The sequence below is a fragment of the Oncorhynchus mykiss genome, chromosome 26 (assembly GCF_057628025.1).
Source record: "Oncorhynchus mykiss isolate SJ-2025 chromosome 26, ASM5762802v1, whole genome shotgun sequence".
Classification (NCBI taxonomy): Eukaryota; Metazoa; Chordata; class Actinopteri; order Salmoniformes; family Salmonidae; genus Oncorhynchus; species Oncorhynchus mykiss.
The window spans coordinates 48866886-48891774 of record NC_143047.1 but is presented as its reverse complement, the minus strand read 5'-3'; the positions used below and the strand labels follow the sequence as shown (position 1 = coordinate 48891774).

The following is a 24889-nucleotide window of genomic DNA, read 5'->3' as shown; positions in this document are numbered from 1 at the left end:
AGGGCTCTGGTCTATAGTAGTACCACTAAATAGGGCTCTGGTCTATAGTAGTACCACTATATAGGGAATAGGGCTCTGGTCTATAGTAGTACCACTATATAGGGAATAGGACTCTGGTCTATAGTAGTACCACTATATAGGGAATAGGGCTCTGGTCTATAGTAGTACCACTATATAGGGAATAGGGCTCTGGTCTATAGTAGTACCACTATATAGGGAATAGGGCTCTGGTCTATAGTAGTACCACTATATAGGGAATAGGGCTCTGGTCTATAGTAGCACCACTATATAGGGAATAGGGCTCTGGTCTATAGTAGTACCACTATATAGGGAATAGGGCTCTGGTCTATAGTAGTACCACTATATAGGGAATAGGGCTCTGGTCTATAGTAGTACCACTATATAGGGAATAGGGCTCTGGTCTATAGTAGTACCACTATATAGGGAATAGGGGTCTGGTCTATAGTAGCACCACTATATAGGGAATATGGCTCTGGTCTATAGTAGCACCACTATATAGGGAATAGGGCTCTGGTCTATAGTAGTACCACTATATAGGGAATAGGGCTCTGGTCTATAGTAGTACCACTATATAGGGAATAGGGCTCTGGTCTATAGTAGTACCACTATATAGGGAATAGGGCTCTGGTCTATAGTAGTGTACTATATAGGGAATAGGGCTCTGGTCTATAGTGCACTATATAGGGAATAGGGCTCTGGTCTATAGTAGTGTACTATATAGGGAATAGGGCTCTGGTCTATAGTAGTACCCTATATAGGGAATAGGGCTCTGGTCTATAGTAGTACCACTATATAGGGAATAGGGCTCTGGTCTATAGTAGTACCACTATATAGGGAATAGGGCTCTGGTCTATAGTAGCACCACTATATAGGGAATAGGGCTCTGGTCTATAGTAGTACCACTATATAGGGAATAGGGCTCTGGTCTATAGTAGTGTACTATATAGGGAATAGGGCTCTGGTCTATAGTAGTGTACTATATAGGGAATAGGGCTCTGGTCTATAGTAGTGTACTATATAGGGAATAGGGCTCTGGTCTATAGTAGTGTACTATATAGGGAATAGGGCTCTGGTCTATAGTAGTACCACTAAATAGGGCTCTGGTCTATAGTAGTACCACTATATAGGGAATAGGGCTCTGGTCTATAGTAGTACCACTATATAGGGAATAGGACTCTGGTCTATAGTAGTACCACTATATAGGGAATAGGGCTCTGGTCTATAGTAGTACCACTATATAGGGAATAGGGCTCTGGTCTATAGTAGTACCACTATATAGGGAATAGGGCTCTGGTCTATAGTAGTACCACTATATAGGGAATAGGGCTCTGGTCTATAGTAGCACCACTATATAGGGAATAGGGCTCTGGTCTATAGTAGTACCACTATATAGGGAATAGGGCTCTGGTCTATAGTAGTACCACTATATAGGGAATAGGGCTCTGGTCTATAGTAGTACCACTATATAGGGAATAGGGCTCTGGTCTATAGTAGTACCACTATATAGGGAATAGGGGTCTGGTCTATAGTAGCACCACTATATAGGGAATATGGCTCTGGTCTATAGTAGCACCACTATATAGGGAATATGGCTCTGGTCTATAGTAGCACCACTATATAGGGAATAGGGCTCTGGTCTATAGTAGTACCACTATATAGGGAATAGGGCTCTGGTCTATAGTAGTACCACTATATAGGGAATAGGGCTCTGGTCTATAGTAGTGTACTATATAGGGAATAGGGCTCTGGTCTATAGTGCACTATATAGGGAATAGGGCTCTGGTCTATAGTAGTGTACTATATAGGGAATAGGGCTCTGGTCTATAGTAGTACCCTATATAGGGAATAGGGCTCTGGTCTATAGTAGTACCACTATATAGGGAATAGGGCTCTGGTCTATAGTAGTGTACTATATAGGGAATAGGGCTCTGGTCTATAGTAGTGTACTATATAGGGAATAGGGCTCTGGTCTATAGTAGTACCACTAAATAGGGCTCTGGTCTATAGTAGTACCACTATATAGGGAATAGGGCTCTGGTCTATAGTAGTACCACTATATAGGGAATAGGACTCTGGTCTATAGTAGTACCACTATATAGGGAATAGGGCTCTGGTCTATAGTAGTACCACTATATAGGGAATAGGGCTCTGGTCTATAGTAGTACCACTATATAGGGAATAGGGCTCTGGTCTATAGTAGTACCACTATATAGGGAATAGGGCTCTGGTCTATAGTAGCACCACTATATAGGGAATAGGGCTCTGGTCTATAGTAGTACCACTATATAGGGAATAGGGCTCTGGTCTATAGTAGTACCACTATATAGGGAATAGGGCTCTGGTCTATAGTAGTACCACTATATAGGGAATAGGGCTCTGGTCTATAGTAGTACCACTATATAGGGAATAGGGGTCTGGTCTATAGTAGCACCACTATATAGGGAATATGGCTCTGGTCTATAGTAGCACCACTATATAGGGAATATGGCTCTGGTCTATAGTAGCACCACTATATAGGGAATAGGGCTCTGGTCTATAGTAGTACCACTATATAGGGAATAGGGCTCTGGTCTATAGTAGTACCACTATATAGGGAATAGGGCTCTGGTCTATAGTAGTACCACTATATAGGGAATAGGGCTCTGGTCTATAGTAGTGTACTATATAGGGAATAGGGCTCTGGTCTATAGTGCACTATATAGGGAATAGGGCTCTGGTCTATAGTAGTGTACTATATAGGGAATAGGGCTCTGGTCTATAGTAGTACCCTATATAGGGAATAGGGCTCTGGTCTATAGTAGTACCACTATATAGGGAATAGGGCTCTGGTCTATAGTAGTACCACTATATAGGGAATAGGGCTCTGGTCTATAGTAGCACCACTATATAGGGAATAGGGCTCTGGTCTATAGTAGCACCACTATATAGGGAATAGGGCTCTGGTCTATAGTAGTACCACTATATAGGGAATAGGGCTCTGGTCTAAAGTAGTACCACTATATAGGGAATAGGGCTCTGGTCTATAGTAGTACCACTATATAGGGAATAGGGCTCTGGTCTATAGTAGTACCACTATATAGGGAATAGGGCTCTGGTCTATAGTAGTACCACTATATAGGGAATAGGGCTCTGGTCTATAGTAGTACCACTATATAGGGAATAGGGCTCTGGTCTATAGTAGTACCACTATATAGGGAATAGGGCTCTGGTCTATAGTAGTGTACTATATAGGGAATAGGGCTCTGGTCTATAGTGCACTATATAGGGAATAGGGCTCTGGTCTATAGTAGTGTACTATATAGGGAATAGGGCTCTGGTCTATAGTAGCACCACTATATAGGGAATAGGGCTCTGGTCTATAGTAGCACCACTATATAGGGAATAGGGGTCTGGTCTATAGTAGTGTACTATATAGGGAATAGGGGTCTGGTCTATAGTGCACTATATAGGGAATAGGGCTCTGGTCTATAGTAGTGTACTATATAGGGAATAGGGCTCTGGTCTATAGTAGCACCACTATATAGGGAATAGGGCTCTGGTCTATAGTAGCACCACTATATAGGGAATAGGGCTCTGGTCTATAGTAGTACCACTATATAGGGAATAGGGCCCTGGTATATAGTAGTACCACTATATAGGGAATAGGGCTCTGGTCTAAAGTAGTACCACTATATAGGGAATAGGGCTCTGGTCTATAGTAGTACCACTATATAGGGAATAGGGCTCTGGTTTATAGTAGTACCACTATATAGGGAATAGGGCTCTGGTCTATAGTAGTACCACTATATAGGGAATAGGACTCTGGTCTATAGTAGTACCACTATATAGGGAATAGGGCTCTGGTCTATAGTAGTACCACTATATAGGGAATAAGGCTCTGGTCTATAGTAGTACCACTATATAGGGAATAGGGCTCTGGTCTATAGTAGTACACTATATATGGAATAGGGCTCTGGTCTATAGTAGTACCACTATATAGGGAATAGGGCTCTGGTCTATAGTAGTACCACTATATAGGGAATAGGGCTCTGGTCTATAGTAGTACCACTATATAGGGAATAGGGTTCTGGCCGTGGTAACGTGTGTGTGTGTGTGTGTGTGTGCGTTGCCGTGGTAACGTGTGTGTGTGTGTGTGTGTGTGCGTTGCCGTGGTAACGTGTGTGTGTGTGTGTGTGCATTGTTCTCATTTAGTTTGACATGGTGTTTCTGTGTGTTGCAGTGAGGAGGACTCTGAAGAGCGGACTAAGTGTTGACGTGGTTCAGGCTCTGGGACTCGGCAACAAGACTGGAGACCAGCTCTGAACACACACAGAGACCTACACAGACTGGAGACCAGCTCTGAACACACAGAGACCTACACAGACTGGAGACCAGCTCTGAACACACAGAGAGACCTACACAGACTGGAGACCAGCTCTGAACACACAGAGAGACCTACACAGACTGGAGACCAGCTCTGAACACACAGAGAGACCTACACAGACTGGAGACCAGCTCTGAACACACAGAGAGACCTACACAGACTGGAGACCAGCTCTGAACACACAGAGACCTACACAGACTGGAGACCAGCTCTGAACACACAGAGAGACCTACACAGACTGGAGACCAGCTCTGAACACGCAGAGACCTACACAGACAGACTGAGACGCAGTACTAACACACACACACACACACACACACACCACTACCAGACACACACACACACACAGCACTACCAGACACACCAGCCATGAAGAGGAAGGATGAAGCTCGTACCACACACAGAGAAACAGTACTACCAGACACACACACACACACACAGGACTACCAGACACACCAGCCATGAAGAGGAAGGATGAAGCTCGTACCGAGGGCCTGGATCTTAGAAAGTCCTGATGTGACAGAAAGTAGAGAGAATACATGTAGGAAGGACATGCTGGTGCTGTCTACAGTAGCCCCCCGCCCCTCCCACAATGCTTTGGGCTTGTTCCTGTCTCAATACAGTAGCCCCCCCCGCCCCTCCCACAATGCTTTGGGCTTGTTCCTGTCTCAATACAGTAGCCCCCCCCGCCCCTCCCACAATGCTTTGGGCTTGTTCCTGTCTCACTACAGTAGCCCCCCCCCCGCCCCTCCCACAATGCTTTGGGCTTGTTCCTGTCTCACTACAGTAGCCCCGCCCCTCCCACAATGCTTTGGCCTTGTTCCTGTCTCACTACAGTAGCCCGCCCCTCCCACAATGCTTTGGCCTTGTTCCTGTCTCACTACAAAACAACCGTGTTACAGGAAGACGTGAGAGCTCTTGTTCATCTGGGTTTTTTTTCCTCTAAATGGATGAGTCTCCGGACAGAGAACCTGGCAGAACAAGTGTTTCAGGTGTGGAGTTAAATATTCAGATGTTTTGGTGTCGTAAACATCCTGACGTATCATATTGAAGAGATATATATATATATACAGTGTGATGGACATTTAACTGAACATTAAGGACAGACGTCACTATATTTTAAAGGTTATACTGTGTATCTGGAGTCAGGGTGGTGGGGTGGAGGGGTAACAGGATGTTTTAGTCAGGAAGTGGTTGAATATAAACTCTGGTGTTATTATTCTAATGGATCCGATGTTATTAACTTTATATAATTATAGATAGTCTGTTCTATAAAGAGGTTATGTTGAGTCTGGTCTCAGACCACACACACACACACACACCGAGAGAGAGACGTCTCAGACACACACCGAGAGAGAGAGACGTCTCACATGACACACACACACTCACACTCACACACACACACACACACACACTCGCACACACACACTCACACAGAGAGAGAGACGTCTCGGACACACACACAGAGAGAGAGACGTCTCAATCGAGAGACGAAGTGATCTGATCTAGACAGAGGAGATATGAACCAGGTCACATGACCATATTATTTATCACACACAGAGAGAGAGACTTCTCAATCGAGAGACGAGGTGATCTGATCTAGACAGAGGACATATGAACCAGGTCACATGACCATATTATTTATCACACACAGAGAGAGAGAGACTTCTCAATCGAGAGATGAGGTGATCTGATCTAGACAGAGGAGATATGAACCAGGTCACATGACCATATTATTTATCACACACAGAGAGAGAGACTTCTCAATCGAGAGATGAGGTGATCTGATCTAGACAGAGGAGATATGAACCAGGTCACATGCCCATATTATTTATCACACACAGAGACCTTGTTTCACGGTTAATATTTGGACCCCACGAGGGTGGGGGATGTGTGTTTGGTGAGTCTAGGTACGGTGTGTTGTATTTTACCCGCCCCATCCTACTTCAGTTCAAGAGGGTTGATTTGTTCCATCACAAACACACACCTTTATATAGAACAGTATAGAACAACCTCTGGTCATGTAGAACAGTATAGAACAACCTCTGGTCATGTAGAACAGTATAGAACAACCTCTGGTCATATAGAACAGTATAGAACAACCTCTGGTCATATAGAACAACCTCTGGTCATATAGAACAACCTCTGGTCATGTAGAACAGTATAGAACAACCTCTGGTCATGTAGAACAGTTTAGAACAACCTCTGGTCATATAGAACAGTATAGAACAACCTCTGGTCATGTAGAACAGTATAGAACAACCTCTGGTCATATAGAACAACCTCTGGTCATATAGAACAGTATAGAACAACCTCTGGTCATGTAGAACAACCTCTGGTCATATAGAACAGTATAGAACAACCTCTGGTCATATAGAACAGTATAGAACAACCTCTGGTCATATAGAACAGTATAGAACAACCTCTGGTCATATAGAACAGTATAGAACACCCTCTGGTCATATAGAACAGTATAGAACAACCTCTGGTCATGTAGAACAGTATAGAACAACCTCTGGTCATGTAGAACAGTATAGAACAACCTCTGGTCATGTAGAACAGTATAGAACAACCTCTGGTCATGTAGAACATTATAGAACAACCTCTGGTCATATAGAACAGTATAGAACAACCTCTGGTCATATAGAACAACCTCTGGTCATATAGAACAACCTCTGGTCATGTAGAACAGTATAGAACAACCTCTGGTCATGTAGAACAGTTTAGAACAACCTCTGGTCATATAGAACAGTTTAGAACAACCTCTGGTCATATAGAACAGTATAGAACAACCTCTGGTCATGTAGAACAGTATAGAACAACCTCTGGTCATGTAGAACAGTATAGAACAACCTCTGGTCATATAGAACAGTTTAGAACAACCTCTGGTCATATAGAACAACCTCTGGTCATATAGAACAACCTCTGGTCATATAGAACAGTATAGAACAACCTCTGGTCATATAGAACAGTATAGAACACCCTCTGGTCATGTAGAACAGTATAGAACACCCTCTGGTCATATAGAACAGTATAGAACACCCTCTGGTCATGTAGAACAGTATAGAACAACCTCTGGTCATATAGAACAGTATAGAACAACCTCAGGTCATGTAGAACAGTATAGAACAACCTCTGGTCATGTAGAACAGTATAGAACAACCTCTGGTCATATAGAACAGTATAGAACACCCTCTGGTCATGTAGAACAGTATAGAACACCCTCTGGTCATATAGAACAGTATAGAACACCCTCTGGTCATGTAGAACAGTATAGAACAACCTCTGGTCATGTAGAACAGTATAGAACAACCTCTGGTCATATAGAACAGTATAGAACAACCTCTGGTCATGTAGAACAGTATAGAACAACCTCTGGTCATGTAGAACAGTATAGAACAACCTCTGGTCATGTAGAACAGTATAGAACAACCTCTGGTCATATAGAGCAGTATAGAACAACCTCTGGTCATATAGAACAGTATAGAACAACCTCTGGTCATATAGAACAACCTCTGGTCATGTAGAACAACATCTGGTCATGTAGAACAACCTCTGGCCATGTAGAACAACCTCTGGCCATGTAGAACAACCTCTGGTCATGTAGAACAACCTCTGGTCATATAGAACAACCTCTGGTCATATAGAACAACCTCTGGTCATGTAGAACAGTATAGAACAACCTCTGGTCATATAGAACAGTATAGAACAACCTCTGGTCATATAGAACAGTATAGAACAACCTCTGGTCATGTAGAGCAGTATAGAACAACCTCTGGTCATATAGAACAACCTCTGGTCATATAGAACAACCTCTGGTCATGTAGAACAACCTCTGGTCATATAGAACAACCTCTGGTCATGTAGAACAGTATAGAACAACCTCTGGTCATGTAGAACAACCTCTGGTCATGTAGAACAGTATAGAACAACCTCTGGTCATGTAGAACAACCTCTGGTCATATAGAACAACCTCTGGTCATATAGAACAACCTCTGGTCATATAGAACAACCTCTGGTCATGTAGAACAACCTCTGGTCATATAGAACAACCTCTGGTCATGTAGAACAGTATAGAACAACCTCTGGTCATATAGAACAGTATAGAACAACCTCTGGTCATGTAGAACAGTATAGAACAACCTCTGGTCATATAGAACAGTATAGAACAACCTCTGGTCATGTAGAACAACCTCTGGTCATATAGAACAACCTCTGGTCATGTAGAACAGTATAGAACAACCTCTGGTCATGTAGAACAGTTTAGAACAACCTCTGGTCATATAGAACAGTATAGAACAACCTCTGGTCATGTAGAACAGTATAGAACAACCTCTGGTCATATAGAACAACCTCTGGTCATATAGAACAGTTTAGAACAACCTCTGGTCATATAGAACAGTATAGAACAACCTCTGGTCATGTAGAACAGTATAGAACAACCTCTGGTCATATAGAACAACCTCTGGTCATGTAGAACAGTATAGAACAACCTCTGGTCATATAGAACAACCTCTGGTCATATAGAACAGTTTAGAACAACCTCTGGTCATATAGAACAGTATAGAACAACCTCTGGTCATGTAGAACAGTTTAGAACAACCTCTGGTCATATAGAACAGTATAGAACAACCTCTGGTCATGTAGAACAGTATAGAACAACCTCTGGTCATATAGAACAACCTCTGGTCATGTAGAACAGTTTAGAACAACCTCTGGTCATATAGAACAGTTTAGAACAACCTCTGGTCATGTAGAACAGTATAGAACAACCTCTGGTCATATAGAACAACCTCTGGTCATATAGAACAACCTCTGGTCATGTAGAACAGTATAGAACAACCTCTGGTCATGTAGAACAGTATAGAACAACCTCTGGTCATGTAGAACAGTATAGAACAACCTCAGGTCATATAGAACAACATCTGGTCATATAGAACAACCTCTGGTCATATAGAACAGTATAGAACAACCTCTGGTCATATAGAACAGTATAGAACAACCTCTGGTCATATAGAACAGTATAGAACAACCTCTGGTCATGTAGAACAACCTCTGGTCATATAGAACAACCTCTGGTCATATAGAACAACCTCTGGTCATATAGAACAACCTCTGGTCATATAGAACAACCTCTGGTCATGTAGATCTCTTTTCTAAATGCAATCCTTTAAGGGCAGTGTTGTGAAGGAGGTTGTGACTATGATACATACAGAATAAAGACATTTGCCTATTTGCACAGGGAGGTGGGGTATGATACAATAGCAAGGATAATGCTGTCATGACTTCACTATTTCTGATCACGTGTTCACTACCGGTAGTTGAATTGAGTACAGGTGTCTGTACCTGTGTGTGTATACCTGTGTGTGTACCTGTGTATTGAATTGTTAATACCTGTGTGTATACCTGTGTGTTACCTGTGTGTCTACCTGTGTGTATTGAGGTGTGTATACCTGTGTGTCTACCTGTGTGTATTGAAGTGTGTCTACCTGTGTGTATTGAGGTGTGTATAGAGATGTGTGTACCTGTGTGTATTGAGGTGTGTATACCTGTGTGTCTACCTGTGTGTATTGAAGTGTGTCTACCTGTGTGTATAGAGATGTGTGTACCTGTGTGTATTGAGTTGTTAATACCTGTGTGTATAGAGGTGTGTGTATACCTGTGTGTATTGAGTTGTTAATACCTGTGTGTATGGAGGTGTGTACCTGTGTGTATTGAGTTGTTAATACCTGTGTGTATAGAGGTGTGTGTATACCTGTGTGTATTGAGGTGTGTCTACCTGTGTGTATACCTGTGTGTATTGAGGTGTTAATACCTGTGTGTATAGAGGTGTGTGTACCTGTGTGTATTGAGTTGTTAATACCTGTGTGTATTGAGTTGTTAATAACTGTGTGTATAGAGGTGTGTGTACCTGTGTGTATTGAGTTGTTAATACCTGTGTGTATTGAGTTGGTAATACCTGTGTGTATTGAGGTGTGTTTATTCTAGGTGAATGAGTACTGCATGTTGTTTACACATTCACTATTTCCTGTAGATATATGTACTCCACAGCTGTGTCCCATATCACACCCTATTCCCTATATACAGTCCCATATCACACCCTATTCCCTATATACAGTAGTTCCACGCCGGTGTCCCAAATCACACCCTATTCCCTATATACAGTCCCAAATCACACCCTATTCCCTATATACAGTCCCATATCACACCCTATTCCCTATATACAGTCCCATATCACACCCTATTCCCTATATACAGTAGTTCCACGCCGGTGTCCCAAATCACACCCTATTCCCTATATACAGTCCTAAATCACACCCTATTCCCTATATACAGTCCCATATCGCACCCTATTCCCTATATACAGTAGTTCCACCACTGTGTCCCATATCGCACCCTATTCCCTATATACAGTAGTACACTACTTTTGGCTCTGTTTAAAAGTACTGCAATATGTAGGGAGAGAAGGGTGCCATTTTAAAACGTACCCCACTTCTGACCCTATTCTGAGGCACATATGTTAAACATACCCCCCCCCCCCCTCTTCCTCCTCTGAATGTTTTCTCCTTATTAAACCCTCTTCCTCCTCTCTGAATGTTTTCTCCTTATTAACCCCTCTTCCTCCTCTCTGAATGTTTTCTCCTTATTAACCCCTCTTCCTCCTCTCTGAATGTTTTCTCCTTATTAACCCCTCTTCCTCCTCTCTGAATGTTTTCTCCTTATTAACCCCTCTTCTTCCTCTCTGAATGTTTTCTCCTTATTAACCCCTCTTCCTCCTCTCTGAATGTTTTCTCCTTATTAACCCCTCCTCCTCCTCTGAATGTTTTCTCCTTATTAACCCCTCTTCCTCCTCTGAATGTTTTCTCCTTATTAACCCCTCTTCCTCCTCTGAATGTTTTCTCCTTATTAAACCCTCTTCCTCCTCTCTGAATGTTTTCTCCTTATTAAACCCTCTTCCTCCTCTCTGAATGTTTTCTCCTTATTAAACCCCTGTTTGAAATGTATTTGAACCTTCCGATGAAGATAACCTGCTATTGTACGACACAGTGTTCTGCCTGCTGTTACAATGTTTTTAAATAGAGAATTAAAGTGGCCTTTCTATTGTTACGACGATGGCCGTGTTATGGAACCATGTGTGTGTCTGTGTGGGACACGATGGCTGTATTATGGAACCATGTGTGAGTCTGTGTGGGACACGATGGCCGTGTTATGGAACCGTGTGTGTGTCTGTGTGGACACAGGAGCGACGGCAAACTGTAACTAAATGCTCAAATGGTTGTAATAATGTCTAATTGAAATCCTTATTTTAATAGTGTTTTATTGTCATATGTTTCCCAACTGAATAATAAAAATAAACATCTTCAAGCATACCGTCTACTGTACCAATGTTATTCTTTCACTGCGATTGTGTTGGGTTACATTTGCCTTGTGGCTCTAGTAGTAAACTGTCTCAAACTTTCACAGGATGCTATCGTCTTTCACAGAATGCTACGGTCAAGAGTAGTCGTCTTTCACAGAATGATAGTCAGGAGTAGTCATCTTTCACAGAATGATAGGAGTAGTCGTCTTTAAAAACAATACATTGACAGCTCTTAGATCCGCACACTGCTGTGGCCCGTGCGCATGTAATGGCTCTTTAACGGGGCTCGGTCCTAGCGGTTCTTAGAGTTTGGGTCACGTGCCAAGATCGGCTATGCCAGCCGGTAGAGGCTCGACTGTGTTACCGCTAGCGTACCGCTTAATGAGAGAGTGAAAGAGAGAGAGAGAGAGAGAGAGAGAGGTGTTGTTGATATTGTAAACCGGTGACAGGTATCGTCCCTTACGTCGTGTCCTTCTTATCTTACCTCCGGTACTCCCCTTGGTGGTGTGTATAAAGAGAGAATAGAAGATGACGCGAGGCTGAGTGAGTTTAACGGGAAGATGCTCCTCGTCAGTGTGCCTGTGCTCCTTCTGCTTTCGGTAGTCGGTAAAGATGCGGCTGACCTCCCCGCGACAGACGCGTCGTTTCTTCCGGACCTGGAGCTGCGTAGCGGGGGACAACGCGGTCCGTCGCTACCCGCTTCTCCGACCACCTCTCTAGACCGCTTCCAGGTTCAGCCCCGGGAGGAGTATGCCTCGCCGGGTATTGCCTTGGCCCGGTCCGCCGAGGAACCGTCCGCGACCACGGAGGACGGCGGCGAGTCGCACCGCCACGGCGGGGGGTTTCAGATGGTGCAGTGGGAATGGAGCTATGTTCAGACGCCTTACATTATCGCTATATGGATCCTGGTGGCCAGCGTCGCGAAAATCCGTAAGTGGGGACATTTGACCCTATTCTCTGAATGTACTGGCATTATAACCGAGTTACCAAGCAACCATTTGATCTTTGTGATATCCCGCAGTCTATAAAAGCTATTTTAGCAAACCTGTAAATATGGCTATGACACATGCAGGGCTGTTTTAGTCTATTTGACGATCTTAAACTATTTTAAACGTAAAGTTCGATGTAACAGGAATGACCAGCGACACTAAAGAGAAGTCCTTCTAGATGTAATGGTCAGCTAGGTATTTATAGAGAAGTCCTTCTAGATGTAATGGTCAGCTAGGTATTTATAGAGAAGTCCTTCTAGATGTAATGGTCAGCTAGGTATTTACAGAGAAGTCCTTCTAGATGTAATGGTCAGCTAGGTATTTACAGAGAAGTCCTTCTAGATGTAATGGTCAGCTAGGTATTTACAGAGAAGTCCTTCTAGATGTAATGGTCAGCTAGGTATTTACAGAGAAGTCCTTCTAGATGTAATGGTCAGCTAGGTATTTACAGAGAAGTCCTTCTAGATGTAATGGTCAGCTAGGTATTTACAGAGAAGTCCTTCTAGATGTAATGGTCAGCTAGGTATTTACAGAGAAGTCCTTCTAGATGTAATGGTCAGCTAGGTATTTACAGAGAAGTCCTTCTAGATGTAATGGTCAGCTAGGTATTTATAGAGAAGTCCTTCTAGATGTAATGGTCAGCTAGGTATTTACAGAGAAGTCCTTCTAGATGTAATGGTCAGCTAGGTATTTATAGAGAAGTCCTTCTAGATGTAATGGTCAGCTAGGTATTTATAGAGAAGTCCTTCTAGATGTAATGGTCAGCTAGGTATTTACAGAGAAGTCCTTCTAGATGTAATGGTCAGCTAGGTATTTACAGAGAAGTCCTTCTAGATGTAATGGTCAGCTAGGTATTTACAGAGAAGTCCTTCTAGATGTAATGGTCAGCTAGGTATTTACAGAGAAGTCCTTCTAGATGAATGGTCAGCTAGGTATTTATAGAGAAGTCCTTCTAGATGTAATGGTCAGCTAGGTATTTACAGAGAAGTCCTTCTAGATGTAATGGTCAGCTAGGTATTTATAGAGAAGTCCTTCTAGATGTAATGGTCAGCTAGGTATTTACAGAGAAGTCCTTCTAGATGTAATGGTCAGCTAGGTATTTACAGAGAAGTCATTCTAGATGAATGGTCAGCTAGGTATTTATAGAGAAGTCCTTCTAGATGTAATGGTCAGCTAGGTATTTACAGAGAAGTCCTTCTAGATGTAATGGTCAGCTAGGTATTTATAGAGAAGTCCTTCTAGATGTAATGGTCAGCTAGGTATTTACAGAGAAGTCCTTCTAGATGAATGGTCAGCTAGGTGTTTATAGAGAAGTCCTTCTAGATGTAATGGTCAGCTAGGTATTTATAGAGAAGTCCTTCTAGATGTAATGGTCAGCTAGGTATTTATAGAGAAGTCCTTCTAGATGTAATGGTCAGCTAGGTATTTACAGAGAAGTCCTTCTAGATGTAATGGTCAGCTAGGTATTTACAGAGAAGTCCTTCTAGATGTAATGGTCAGCTAGGTATTTACAGAGAAGTCCTTCTAGATGTAATGGTCAGCTAGGTATTTATAGAGAAGTCCTTCTAGATGTAATGATCAGCTAGGTATTTACAGAGAAGTCCTTCTAGATGTAATGGTCAGCTAGGTATTTACAGAGAAGTCCTTCTAGATGTAATGGTCAGCTAGGTATTTACAGAGAAGTCCTTCTAGATGTAATGGTCAGCTAGGTATTTACAGAGAAGTCCTTCTAGATGTAATGGTCAGCTAGGTATTTACAGAGAAGTCATTCTAGATGTAATGGTCAGCTAGATATTTACAGAGAAGTCCTTCTAGATGTAATGGTCAGCTAGGTATTTACAGAGAAGTCCTTCTAGATGTAATGGTCAGCTAGGTATTTATAGAGAAGTCCTTCTAGATGTAATGGTCAGCTAGGTATTTATAGAGAAGTCCTTCTAGATGTAATGGTCAGCTAGGTATTTACAGAGAAGTCCTTCTAGATGTAATGGTCAGCTAGGTATTTACAGAGAAGTCCTTCTAGATGTAATGGTCAGCTAGGTATTTACAGAGAAGTCCTTCTAGATGTAATGGTCAGCTAGGTATTTACAGAGAAGTCCTTCTAGATGTAATGGTCAGCTAGGTATTTACAGAGAAGTCCTTCTAGATGTAATGGTCAGCTAGGTATTTACAGAGAAGTCCTTCTAGATGTAATGGTCAGCTAGGTATTTATAGAGAAGTCCTTCTAGATGTAATGGTCAGCTAGGTATTTACAGAGAAGTCCTTCTAGATGTAATGGTCAGCTAGGTATTTATAGAGAAGTCCTTCTAGATGTAATGGTCAGCTAGGTATTTACAGAGAAGTCCTTCTAGATGTAATGGTCAGCTAGGTATTTATAGAGAAGTCCTTCTAGATGTAATGGTCAGCTAGGTATTTACAGAGAAGTCCTTCTAGATGTAATGGTCAGCTAGGTATTTATAGAGAAGTCCTTCTAGATGTAATGGTCAGCTAGGTATTTATAGAGAAGTCCTTCTAGATGTAATGGTCAGCTAGGTATTTACAGAGAAGTCCTTCTAGATGTAATGGTCAGCTAGGTATTTACAGAGAAGTCCTTCTAGATGTAATGGTCAGCTAGGTATTTACAGAGAAGTCCTTCTAGATGTAATGGTCAGCTAGGTATTTACAGAGAAGTCCTTCTAGATGTAATGGTCAGCTAGGTATTTACAGAGAAGTCCTTCTAGATGTAATGGTCAGCTAGGTATTTATAGAGAAGTCCTTCTAGATGTAATGGTCAGCTAGGTATTTACAGAGAAGTCCTTCTAGATGTAATGGTCAGCTAGGTATTTATAGAGAAGTCCTTCTAGATGTAATGGTCAGCTAGGTATTTACAGAGAAGTCCTTCTAGATGTAATGGTCAGCTAGGTATTTATAGAGAAGTCCTTCTAGATGTAATGGTCAGCTAGGTATTTACAGAGAAGTCCTTCTAGATGTAATGGTCAGCTAGGTATTTATAGAGAAGTCCTTCTAGATGTAATGGTCAGCTAGGTATTTACAGAGAAGTCCTTCTAGATGTAATGGTCAGCTAGGTATTTACAGAGAAGTCCTTCTAGATGTAATGGTCAGCTAGGTATTTACAGAGAAGTCCTTCTAGATGTAATGGTCAGCTAGGTATTTACAGAGAAGTCCTTCTAGATGTAGTGGTCAGCTAGGTATTTATAGAGAAGTCCTTCTAGATGTAATGGTCAGCTAGGTATTTATAGAGAAGTCCTTCTAGATGAATGGTCAGCTAGGTATTTATAGAGAAGTCCTTCTAGATGTAATGGTCAGCTAGGTATTTACAGAGAAGTCCTTCTAGATGTAATGGTCAGCTAGGTATTTACAGAGAAGTCCTTCTAGATGTAATGGTCAGCTAGGTATTTATAGAGAAGTCCTTCTAGATGTAATGGTCAGCTAGGTATTTACAGAGAAGTCCTTCTAGATGTAATGGTCAGCTAGGTATTTACAGAGAAGTCCTTCTAGATGTAATGGTCAGCTAGGTATTTATAGAGAAGTCCTTCTAGATGTAATGGTCAGCTAGGTATTTACAGAGAAGTCCTTCTAGATGTAATGGTCAGCTAGGTATTTATAGAGAAGTCCTTCTAGATGTAATGGTCAGCTAGGTGTTTATAGAGAAGTCCTTCTAGATGTAATGGTCAGCTAGGTATTTACAGAGAAGTCCTTCTAGATGTAATGGTCAGCTAGGTATTTACAGAGAAGTCCTTCTAGATGTAATGGTCAGCTAGGTATTTATAGAGAAGTCCTTCTAGATGTAATGGTCAGCTAGGTATTTATAGAGAAGTCCTTCTAGATGTAATGGTCAGCTAGGTATTTACAGAGAAGTCCTTCTAGATGTAATGGTCAGCTAGGTATTTACAGAGAAGTCCTTCTAGATGTAATGGTCAGCTAGGTATTTATAGAGAAGTCCTTCTAGATGTAATGGTCAGCTAGGTATTTACAGAGAAGTCCTTCTAGATGTAATGGTCAGCTAGGTATTTACAGAGAAGTCCTTCTAGATGTAATGGTCAGCTAGGTATTTACAGAGAAGTCCTTCTAGATGTAATGGTCAGCTAGGTATTTACAGAGAAGTCCTTCTAGATGTAATGGTCAGCTAGGTATTTACAGAGAAGTCCTTCTAGATGTAATGGTCAGCTAGGTATTTATAGAGAAGTCCTTCTAGATGTAATGGTCAGCTAGGTATTTACAGAGAAGTCCTTCTAGATGTAATGGTCAGCTAGGTATTTACAGAGAAGTCCTTCTAGATGTAATGGTCAGCTAGGTATTTATAGAGAAGTCCTTCTAGATGTAATGGTCAGCTAGGTATTTATAGAGAAGTCCTTCTAGATGTAATGGTCAGCTAGGTATTTACAGAGAAGTCCTTCTAGATGTAATGGTCAGCTAGGTATTTACAGAGAAGTCCTTCTAGATGTAATGGTCAGCTAGGTATTTACAGAGAAGTCCTTCTAGATGTAATGGTCAGCTAGGTAAAGTGGGTGCAAAAAAAAGTATTTAGTCAGCCACCAATTGTGCAAGTTCTCCCACTTAAAAAGATGAGAGAGGCCTGTAATTTTCATCATAGGTACACTTCAACTATGACAGACAAAATTAGAGAAAAAAAATCCAGAAAATCACATTGTAAGATTTTTTTATTAATTTATTTGCAAATTATGGTGGAAAATAAGGCCTCTCTCATCTTTTTAAGTGGGAGAACTTGCACACTTGGTGGCTGACAAAATACTTGTTTGCCCCACTGTATGTGGATGTTACATGTTACTTAATGGGTTGGTTATGTGGGCTTCCTCTAACCAATCGCTTTCTACTACATATAATAATAATACGATTAAATTAAATCTTTACATTTAAAAAAAACCCAAAGTTTTATCAATTCCGGTCATTCCAATACATGTAATACCCCTTGATTTTCAAGAATAGGATTTATTGTTTGCCGAATAGTTTTACCTGAGCAGAACCCCGTAAAACTAAGGAAGTATGACCCAGTCCCATTCTGTTGTTTATCAGTGTGTTGTCATGGAGAACTGATTGGGGCTCGTTGATTCGGGTTGAAAAATAAATGCTGCTCTCATGGATTGGCTTTGAGCACTACTGAAAAGTGCTATTTTACATGTGATAAATGAATGTCATGCGCTGAATTTGTTATTGTTTACCTTTTAGTTGGTGACACTATGACATCTTGATAATATGCAGCTGTTTAAAGGGGAAATAACAAAACGGCCGCCCCGCCTCTGTTTTGGTAAAAAGCTGAGGGATGGGGCTTGGAGAAATGTATCCACTCTCAGATTAATAGACAGAGCTGTGGATGTAAGTACTGACCAGCCATGATATCAACATTATAGTTATAACCATGTTATGAGACTATACAGGACTGACCATCCATGATATCAACATTATACAGGACTGACCATCCATGATATCAACATTATAGTTATAACCATGTTATGAGACTATACAGGACTGACCATCCATGATATCAACATTATAGTTATAACCATGTTATGAGACTATACAGGACCATCCATGATATCAACATTATAATTATAACCATGTTATGAGGCTATACAGGACTGACCATCCATGATATCAACATTATAGTTATAACCATGTTATGAGACTATACAGGACTGACCATCCATGATATCAACATTATAGTTATAACCATGTTATGAGGCTATACAGGACTGACCATCCATGATATCAACATTATAGTTATAACCATGTTATGAGGCTATACAGGACTGACCATCCATGATATCAACATTATAGTTATAACCATGTTATGAGGCTATACAGGACTGACCATCCATGATATCAACATTATAGTTATAACCATGTTATGAGGCTATACAGGACTGACCATCCATGATATCAACATTATAGTTATAACCATGTTATGAGGCTATACAGGACTGACCATCCATGATATCAACATTATAGTTATAACCATGTTATGAGGCTATACAGGACTGACCATCCATGATATCAACATTATAGTTATAACCATGTTATGAGGCTATACAGGACTGACCATCCATGATATCAACATTATAGTTATAACCATGTTATGAGACTATACAGGACTGACCATCCATGATATCAACATTGTAGTTATAACCATGTTATGAGACTATACAGGACTGACCATCCATGATATCAACATTATAGTTATAACCATGTTATGAGCCTATACAGGACCATCCATGATATCAACATTATAGTTATAACCATGTTATGAGGCTATACAGGACTGACCATCCATGATATCAACATTATAGTTATAACCATGTTATGAGGCTATACAGGACTGACCATCCATGATATCAACATTATAGTTATAACCATGTTATGAGGCTATACAGGACTGACCATCCATGATATCAACATTATAGTTATAACCATGTTATGAGACTATACAGGACTGACCATCCATGATATCAACATTGTAGTTATAACCATGTTATGAGACTATACAGGACTGACCATCCATGATATCAACATTATAGTTATAACCATGTTATGAGCCTATACAGGACCATCCATGATATCAACATTATAGTTATAACCATGTTATGAGGCTAAACAGGACTGGCCATCCATGATATCAACATTATAGTTATAACCATGTTATGAGACTATACAGGACCATCCATGATATCAACATTATAGTTATAACCATGTTATGAGGCTAAACAGGACTGGCCATCCATGATATCAACATTATAGTTATAACCATGTTATGAGCCTATACAGGACCATCCATGATATCAACATTATAGTTATAACCATGTTATGAGGCTAAACAGGACTGGCCATCCATGATATCAACATTGTAGTTATAACCATGTTATGAGACTATACAGGACTGACCATCCATGATATCAACATTATAGTTATAACCATGTTATGAGCCTATACAGGACCATCCATGATATCAACATTATAGTTATAACCATGTTATGAGGCTAAACAGGACTGGCCATCCATGATATCAACATTATAGTTATAACCATGTTATGAGACTATACAGGACCATCCATGATATCAACATTATAGTTATAACCATGTTATGAGGCTAAACAGGACTGGCCATCCATGATATCAACATTATAGTTATAACCATGTTATGAGCCTATACAGGACCATCCATGATATCAACATTATAGTTATAACCATGTTATGAGGCTAAACAGGACTGGCCATCCATGATATCAACATTATAGTTATAACCATGTTATGAGGCTATACAGGACTGACCATCCATGATATCAACATTATAGTTATAACCATGTTATGAGACTATACAGGACTGACCATCCATGATATCAACATTATAGTTATAACCATGTTATGAGGCTATACAGGACCATCCATGATATCAACATTATAGTTATAACCATGCTATGAGACTATACAGGACTGACCATCCATGATATCAACATTATAGTTATAACCATGTTATGAGACTATACAGGACTGATCATCCATGATATCAACTTTATAGTTATAACCATGTTATGAGGCTATACAGGACTGACCATCCATGATATCAACATTATAGTTATAACCATGTTATGAGACTATACAGGACTGACCATCCATGATATCAACATTATAGTTATAACCATGTTATGAGCCTATACAGGACCATCCATGATATCAACATTATAGTTATAACCATGTTATGAGGCTATACAGGACCATCCATGATGTCAACATTATAGTTATAACCATGTTATGAGGCTATACAGGACCATCCATGATATCAACATTATAGTTATAACCATGTTATGAGGCTATACAGGACTGACCATCCATGATATCAACATTATAGTTATAACCATGTTATGAGACTATACAGGACCATCCATGATATCAACATTATAGTTATAACCATGTTATGAGACTATACAGGACTGACCATCCATGATATCAACATTATAGTTATAACCATGTTATGAGCCTATACAGGACTGACCATCCATGATATCAACATTATAGTTATAACCATGTTATGAGGCTATACAGGACTGACCATCCATGATATCAACATTATAGTTATAACCATGTTATGAGCCTATACAGGACTGACCATCCATGATATCAACATTATAGTTATAACCATGTTATGAGGCTATACAGGACTGGCCATCCATGATATCAACATTATAGTTATAACCATGTTATGAGGCTATACAGGACTGACCATCCATGATATCAACATTATAGTTATAACCATGTTATGAGGCTAAACAGGACTGGCCATCCATGATATCAACATTATAGTTATAACCATGTTATGAGACTATACAGGACTGACCATCCATGATGTCAACATTATAGTTATAACCATGTTATGAGACTATACAGGACTGACCATCCATGATGTCAACATTATAGTTATAACCATGTTATGAGACTATACAGGACTGACCATCCATGATATCAACATTATAGTTATAACCATGTTATGAGACTATACAGGACGGACCATCCATGATATCAACATTATAGTTATAACCATGTTATGAGCCTATACAGGACTGACCATCCATGATATCAACATTATAGTTATAACCATGTTATGAGACTATACAGGACCATCCATGATATCAACATTATAGTTATAACCATGTTATGAGGCTATACAGGACTGACCATCCATGATATCAATATTATAGTTATAACCATGTTATGAGGCTATACAGGACTGACCATCCATGATATCAACATTATAGTTATAACCATGTTATGAGGCTATACAGGACTGACCATCCATGATATCAACATTATAGTTATAACCATGTTATGAGCCTATACAGGACCATCCATGATATCAACATTATAGTTATAACCATGTTATGAGACTATACAGGACTGACCATCCATGATATCAACATTATAGTTATAACCATGTTATGAGGCTATACAGGACTGACCATCCATGATATCAATATTATAGTTATAACCATGTTATGAGGCTATACAGGACTGACCATCCATGATATCAACATTATAGTTATAACCATGTTATGAGACTATACAGGACGGACCATCCATGATATCAACATTATAGTTATAACCATGTTATGAGGCTATACAGGACTGACCATCCATGATATCAACATTATAGTTATAACCATGTTATGAGCCTATACAGGACCATCCATGATATCAACACTATAGTTAGAACCATGTTATGAGCCTATACAGGACCATCCATGATATCAATATTATAGTTATAACCATGTTATGAGACTATACAGGACTGACCATCCATGATATCAACATTATAGTTATAACCATGTTATGAGCCTATACAGGACCATCCATGATATCAACATTATAGTTATAACCATGTTATGAGGCTATACAGGACTGACCATCCATGATATCAACATTATAGTTATAACCATGTTATGAGCCTATACAGGACCATCCATGATATCAACATTATAGTTATAACCATGTTATGAGGCTATACAGGACCATCCATGATATCAACATTATAGTTATAACCATGTTATGAGGCTATACAGGACTGACCATCCATGATATCAACATTATAGTTATAACCATGTTATGAGGCTATACAGGACTGACCATCCATGATATCAACATTATAGTTATAACCATGTTATGAGACTATACAGGACTGACCATCCATGATATCAACACTATAGTTATAACCATGTTATGAGGCTATACAGGACTGACCATCCATGATATCAACATTATAGTTATAACCATGTTATGAGGCTATACAGGACTGACCATCCATGATATCAACATTATAGTTATAACCATGTTATGAGACTATACAGGACTGACCATCCATGATATCAACATTATAGTTATAACCATGTTATGAGGCTATACAGGACTGACCATCCATGATATCAACATTATAGTTATAACCATGTTATGAGGCTATACAGGACTGACCATCCATGATATCAACATTGTAGTTATAACCATGTTATGAGGCTATACAGGACCATCCATGATATCAATATTATAGTTATAACCATGTTATGAGGCTATACAGGACCATCCATGATATCAACATTATAGTTATAACCATGTTATGAGACTATACAGGACTGACCATCCATGATATCAACATTATAGTTATAACCATGTTATGAGGCTATACAGGACCATCCATGATATCAACATTATAGTTATAACCATGTTATGAGACTATACAGGACTGACCATCCATGATATCAACATTATAGTTATAACCATGTTATGAGGCTATACAGGACCATCCATGATATCAACATTATAGTTATAACCATGTTATGAGGCTATACAGGACTGACCATCCATGATATCAACATTATAGTTATAACCATGTTATGAGGCTATACAGGACTGACCATCCATGATATCAACATTATAGTTATAACCATGTTATGAGGCTATACAGGACTGACCATCCATGATATCAACATTATAGTTATAACCATGTTATGAGGCTATACAGGACTGACCATCCATGATATCAACATTATAGTTATAACCATGTTATGAGACTATACAGGACGGACCATCCATGATATCAACATTATAGTTATAACCATGTTATGAGCCTATACAGGACTGACCATCCATGATATCAACATTATAGTTATAACCATGTTATGAGGCTATACAGGACTGACCATCCATGATATCAACATTATAGTTATAACCATGTTATGAGGCTATACAGGACTGACCATCCATGATATCAACATTATAGTTATAACCATCCATGATATCAACATTATAGTTATAACCATGTTATGAGGCTATACAGGACTGACCATCCATGATGTCAACATTATAGTTATAACCATGTTATGAGGCTATACAGGACTGACCATCCATGATGTCAACATTATAGTTATAACCATGTTACTATACAGTGTTTGTTTACATTTACTTTGTTTACAAACATTGGAGAAAAACAGTTTATATTCTGGGTTGGAGTTTAACAGTTGAACTAAGCTCACTAAGCATTTATAAGTTATATTCTTCAAGAATCAATGGCTTTATAAACACACACACACACACACACACACACACACACACACAGTACCAGTCAAATGTTTGGACCTACTCATTCCAGGGTTCTAGAACACCTACTCATTCCAGGGTTCTAGAACACCTACTCATTCCAGGGTTCTAGAACACCTACTCATTCCAGGGTTTTTCTTTATTTTTACTATTTTCTACATTGTAGAATAATAGTGATGACATCAACACTATGAAATAACACCTATGGAATCATGTAGTAACCAAAAAAGTGTTAAACAAATCAAAATATATTTGAGATTCTTCAAAGTTGCCACCCTTTCCTTTGATGACAGCTTTGCCCACGCTTGGCATTCTGTCAACCAGCTTCACCTGGAATGGTCTGGTTGAGACCATAGTGGTCTCTGACATCACAGTGGTCTCTGACATCACAGTGGTCTCTGACATTATAGTGGTCTCTGACATTATAGTGGTCTCTGACATCACAGTGGTCTATGACATCACAGTGGTCTCTGACATCACAGTGGTCTATGACATCACCGTGGTCTCTGACATCACAGTGGTCTCTGACATCACAGTGGTCTCTGACATCACAGTGGTCTCTGACATCATAGTGGTCAATACTACTACCATCTCTACTGTACCAGTACCAATACTACTACCATCTCTACTGTACCAGTACTACTACCATCTCTACTGTACCAATACTACTACCATCTCTACTGTACCAGTACTACTAGCGTCTCTGAATACAACAGGTGTAGATCTTACAGTGAAATGTTTACTTACAAGCCCAACAATGCAGTTTACAGAAAAATACCTAAACAAAGGTAAGAGATAAGAAAAACAAATAATTGTTTAGCTGCCTGACACAGCCATTGAGACCCAAACAATGGGACTAGCAGCTCCTTCAATATGTCAACTCTCTCTCTCGCTGTCCCTCCATCCTCTCTCTCTGTCCCTCCATCCTCTCCCTCTGTCCCTCTATCCTCTCTCTCTCTGTCCCTCTATCCTCTCTCTCTCTGTCCCTCTATCCTCTCTCTCTCTGTCCCTCTATCCTCTCTTTCTCTGTCCCTCTATCCTCTCTCTCTCTGTCCCTCTATCCTC

General features: G+C 40.1%; 2 protein-coding genes and 1 long non-coding RNA gene across 11 annotated transcripts in view; all 3 read left to right on the top strand.

Annotated features, from left to right (window-relative positions):
- fhod1 (formin homology 2 domain containing 1) overlaps window positions 1-5613 on the top strand; it is a 175859-nt gene extending 170246 nt beyond the window's left edge. For all 9 annotated transcript variants that reach the window (XM_090223354.1, XM_090223357.1, XM_090223356.1 and 6 more), the window contains one exon: window positions 4241-5613. In XM_090223354.1, coding sequence (XP_090079480.1) covers window positions 4241-4323 — 83 coding nt within the window. In that variant the 3' untranslated portion in view covers window positions 4324-5613. The remainder of the gene's footprint in view (window positions 1-4240) is intronic.
- Window positions 5614-9931: 4318 nt separating this feature from the next.
- LOC149971500 (uncharacterized) lies at window positions 9932-11510 on the top strand. The gene is made up of 2 exons (XR_016492400.1): window positions 9932-10033; window positions 10082-11510. It is a non-coding gene; the product is annotated as an uncharacterized LOC149971500 (long non-coding RNA).
- Window positions 11511-12049: 539 nt separating this feature from the next.
- slc9a5 (solute carrier family 9 member A5) overlaps window positions 12050-24889 on the top strand; it is an 82035-nt gene continuing 69195 nt past the window's right edge. The window contains exon 1 of the mRNA XM_090223361.1: window positions 12050-12674. Coding sequence (XP_090079487.1) covers window positions 12305-12674 — 370 coding nt within the window. The 5' untranslated portion in view covers window positions 12050-12304. The remainder of the gene's footprint in view (window positions 12675-24889) is intronic.